The sequence below is a fragment of the Arachis ipaensis genome, chromosome B05 (genome assembly GCF_000816755.2).
Source record: "Arachis ipaensis cultivar K30076 chromosome B05, Araip1.1, whole genome shotgun sequence".
NCBI classification, from domain to species: domain Eukaryota; kingdom Viridiplantae; phylum Streptophyta; class Magnoliopsida; order Fabales; family Fabaceae; genus Arachis; species Arachis ipaensis.
This window is the reverse complement of record NC_029789.2, coordinates 2,459,016-2,462,767: the sequence shown is the minus strand read 5'-3', so window position 1 is coordinate 2,462,767 and position 3,752 is coordinate 2,459,016. Positions and strand designations below refer to the sequence as shown.

General features: G+C 32.2%; 1 protein-coding gene across 1 annotated transcript; it reads left to right on the top strand.

Annotated features, from left to right (window-relative positions):
• On the top strand, nt 1,115-3,650 carry LOC107641620. The gene is made up of 4 exons (XM_016345101.2): nt 1,115-1,251; nt 2,012-2,323; nt 2,497-2,676; nt 2,869-3,650. The coding sequence occupies exons 2-4, from the start codon at nt 2,081-2,083 to the stop codon at nt 3,406-3,408; spliced, it is 963 nt and encodes a 320-aa protein (XP_016200587.1). The 5' UTR covers nt 1,115-1,251; nt 2,012-2,080; the 3' UTR covers nt 3,409-3,650.

The window sequence follows — 3,752 nt, the reverse complement described above, 5'->3', positions numbered from 1 at the left end:
CTATTAAGAGTCAAAAAAAATATTTTCACATGGAGACAATTATAAAATCTTCGTTGTAGTATCCATCTTATATATTTATGAAAAAATGTTTTTTTTTTTTTTTGGGTTTACTGTTGCTCTGTTTTTTAGTTTGTTCCATTTTGTAAATTATTTATATTAAACATCTGATTAAAAAAAAAAGTCATAACAAAAGGGCCATGCTCAATCCTCAAACTATCAATCAACAAATTCCAATAGCTAGACCCCCAAAAAAGAAAAGGACCAAAACTTCAAAGCCAGATAGGTTCCTGGGTTTCTTCTTTTGTTCTTAAAAATTAAGACCAAAAACAAAAGCCCTGTCCTAGAAAAAAAAATTTTTCCTGAAATTTGTTTAAAGAAAAAAGAAGAATGAAAAGAAAACCTTATCCTTAATTTCAGTTTCCTGATTCTACGGAAGAAGGCAGGAGGATATTGATTAAAAAGAAAAAAAAAAAAAATTGGAAAGACCCCTAACGGGGACACTGATTACATCCCCAACGGGACACGTAACTCTTATCAAATCTCAACTTTGACCTACCCTTCTTCCTTTGATTTCAACGTGTCACATTTTTTTCTTCTCCTCTCAGACCTCTCTCGATTTTATAATAATTTTCACTCTTTTTGGGAAAAAATAATATGAGTGCGAAAATGTTTGGTAACCAAAGAAAATCAGTAAAAAACAGTCATAACTTGTCTTATTTAGTATTAATTAATTATTGCAATAATTAATAAATATTAAATAAAACAAATTATGACTGTTTTTACTTGATTTTCTTTAGTTACCAAACATTTTCGTTAAATATGTGACAAACCAAAAAAATGTTTATCTTTTTGTTCTAATAATCTCCATACATATAAATTTGTTTCTATTTATAGCAGGTATATAGATAAATTCTCAGCTATTAGAAAATAGATTTATACAAATTCATTGTTTTTATCGATTGATATTCTTTCCTCCTTAATAAGTGAAAGCGTAAAGTTTAAACTATAAGCATAAGATAAGAGATGTATTTATCCACATAATGTACGTGGCAGTTCGAAAACGCTAACAGTGCCACGTATGCAGCATGCACTCCTTTTAAAAATGAAAACTCTTACTTAGGAATTGGTTTAGTCCACACTCCACAGTTTGAGTTTGATTTGATTTGATTTGCTATTTGGAGATTGAAAGTGAAGGGGCCCTTCCTCTCTTGTCTGTTTTTCTCATTCCATTTGCATGCTTATGTTTCTTTTGTAAGTCTCACTTTTACTCTCATTCTTACTCTTACTCTTACTATTAATCTCTCAACCCTCCTCCCCTCTTTTTATTCTTCTACTAAATTATTCTAATTATATCTTTTTTTAATTATGTTTTCGTATAATCAAGTTTGAATATTCTATATTATTCTTTCACCTTCTCTGATTCTAATTCTATCACTCCTTGTTTGGTTCAATAAAAATAGCTGCGAGGGTAATTAATTAAAGTAATTTCGTTGGTGAAGAGTAAAATTGAATAAATAATAAAAAAATTTATTGAATAGGTGCATTATACATGGTAATTTTGTTTGAACTTTTTTTATTCTAGAAAAAATAAATTTTACTTTTCCCCAAAACTTTCCTCTTCACCCATTAATTAATTACTGTTTCCTTCAATCTTAGATATGCAAAATAATATTTGAGAAATAATAAAAAATCAGCAATAAAATTTAAAATTATCTTATTTAGTATTTATTAATTATTAATTATGGTTAGAATAATTATATATTTTTAGATATAATAAATATATAATTGCAAATTGTAATACACACTGGATAGTGGATATGGAACTGGGTTAATTGTTTTATTCTATCATGAATAAATAAGTAAATAAATAAAGAAATACACCAATTGTGCTGAACTATCAAACTAAAAGATTTTAAGGGGCAGATATGTATTTACACAAACTGGCAATAATGGTACGTAAATTGTTGATTCAATTCATACACTAATAGCTCTGTGCTTATCGATTTTGCAGAGGATGATGGATGTGATAAAGTGTGTAAGTGTTAATAAGTATTGAAGATCACACATTATTTTGTGATCAATGGGATTGGTTTCTGAGATAGTGGCTAACATACTAGTGTTGGTAACATGGCCTTTCTCTCTATTCAAATTGGCGTGCTTGTTTGGTACAAGAATTACATTACTTTTCATATATAATTGGACGGAGTTCATAAGGAATATAATTGTCTTCAACCTAAATATAGCATTGGGAATTATATCATGGACATTTGGCCTTGTCTTACTACCTGCCAGAATCCTCAACACCTTTCATAGGGAGAGACAGGTTAGTTTAGTTTAGTATCTAATTCATCATCCCTTTCTCATTGTTAATATTGCAAGTGTGAGGAGTAGTGTATGAAATTAGTCTCACATAGAAGAAAACAAAAAAAAAAAGAGAAATTTATAAGATGAGATTCATTAATCTGTTTTCCACGGTTTGTAATCTTCTCTATGCAGTTGGAACGCAAACTGCAACAGATGCAGATCGATATAGCGAATCTACTTCTGGACTATAAGGAACTTGAAGAACATCTCCAGATAGCTGTCAAAGAACGCAGAATAATGGAGTTACTAGTATCCGAGCTTGAAGAGGAGCACGATATGGCCGTTGCAAAGATTGAAAAATTAGAGAGAAAGGTATTAAATATTAATAACAGAGTACTTGATCAGAATAATGTATTCGTTAGAGATATAACCATTCCATGTACGGTTGCTCTCTCAGGTTAGTTTAAACTTTTGGGAGGAGTGGTTTTATGACAGTATTGAACAATTTGCATCAACAAGGACAATGTCATTCATATCTAACTACTCCTTATGTATTGTTAATAGTTGCTAGATCAAATCAACGAAAATCGCCGGCTCAAAGAAGTTAAAGGCAAGGCATACTGGTCGTCAAAGGACGCCGGCGACTACGACGACGACGGTAGACATATCTTCCCCCTCCAAGATCTTGTAATTACAAAAGATATTTGGGAACATGACAACAAAATAAGTTCTAGCAATTTGCTTAAACTCCTTAAACCAGGGGGAACGCCACAAGTGCCGGATTACCGGCGTGACGTGGCAATTTCGCAGTCAGTATTCAGTGCTATCTTGTCAGTAGTCGTCGGCGTGACAGCGTGGCAAGCGGAAGATCCTTGCATGCCTCTTGTGGTGGCTCTGTTTGCCGTGGTAGGCATGTCATTGAAGAGTGTGGTGCAATTCTTTGCCAACATAGAAAACAAGCCGGCATCGGATGCCGTTGCTCTCTTAAGCTTCAATTGGTTCATTCTTGGCACTCTAACCTACCCTACCCTTCCAAGAATTGCTCCACTTCTAGGAAGGTTTATAGAAATAACCATCACCCGGTTTGCTCTTCTTTCCTTTTAGCTTCACATATTCACTTTATTTCTTTTGATTTTTGTTCTATGATCATATATATATATATATATTATTTTTTCTCATATAGTTATTGCTACCACCACCCCACATGAAAGGTGAATGCTACATGGGTTTTTTCTTCCCCACTTTTACAGCAAGAACCTTACTTAGTTAATTGAATATGTCAACTTTGGTTAATGTTTATTCAATTTTATGGTATGATGATATGCATCAATTTTATTATGGTTTAATTCCCAGGATAAGGCTCTAGAAACCAACGAGCTATAATTCAAATTGTATAGTCTCCTCGTCATTACCTATAAATCTAGGGTTAAGACTTCTATTCGATTTTA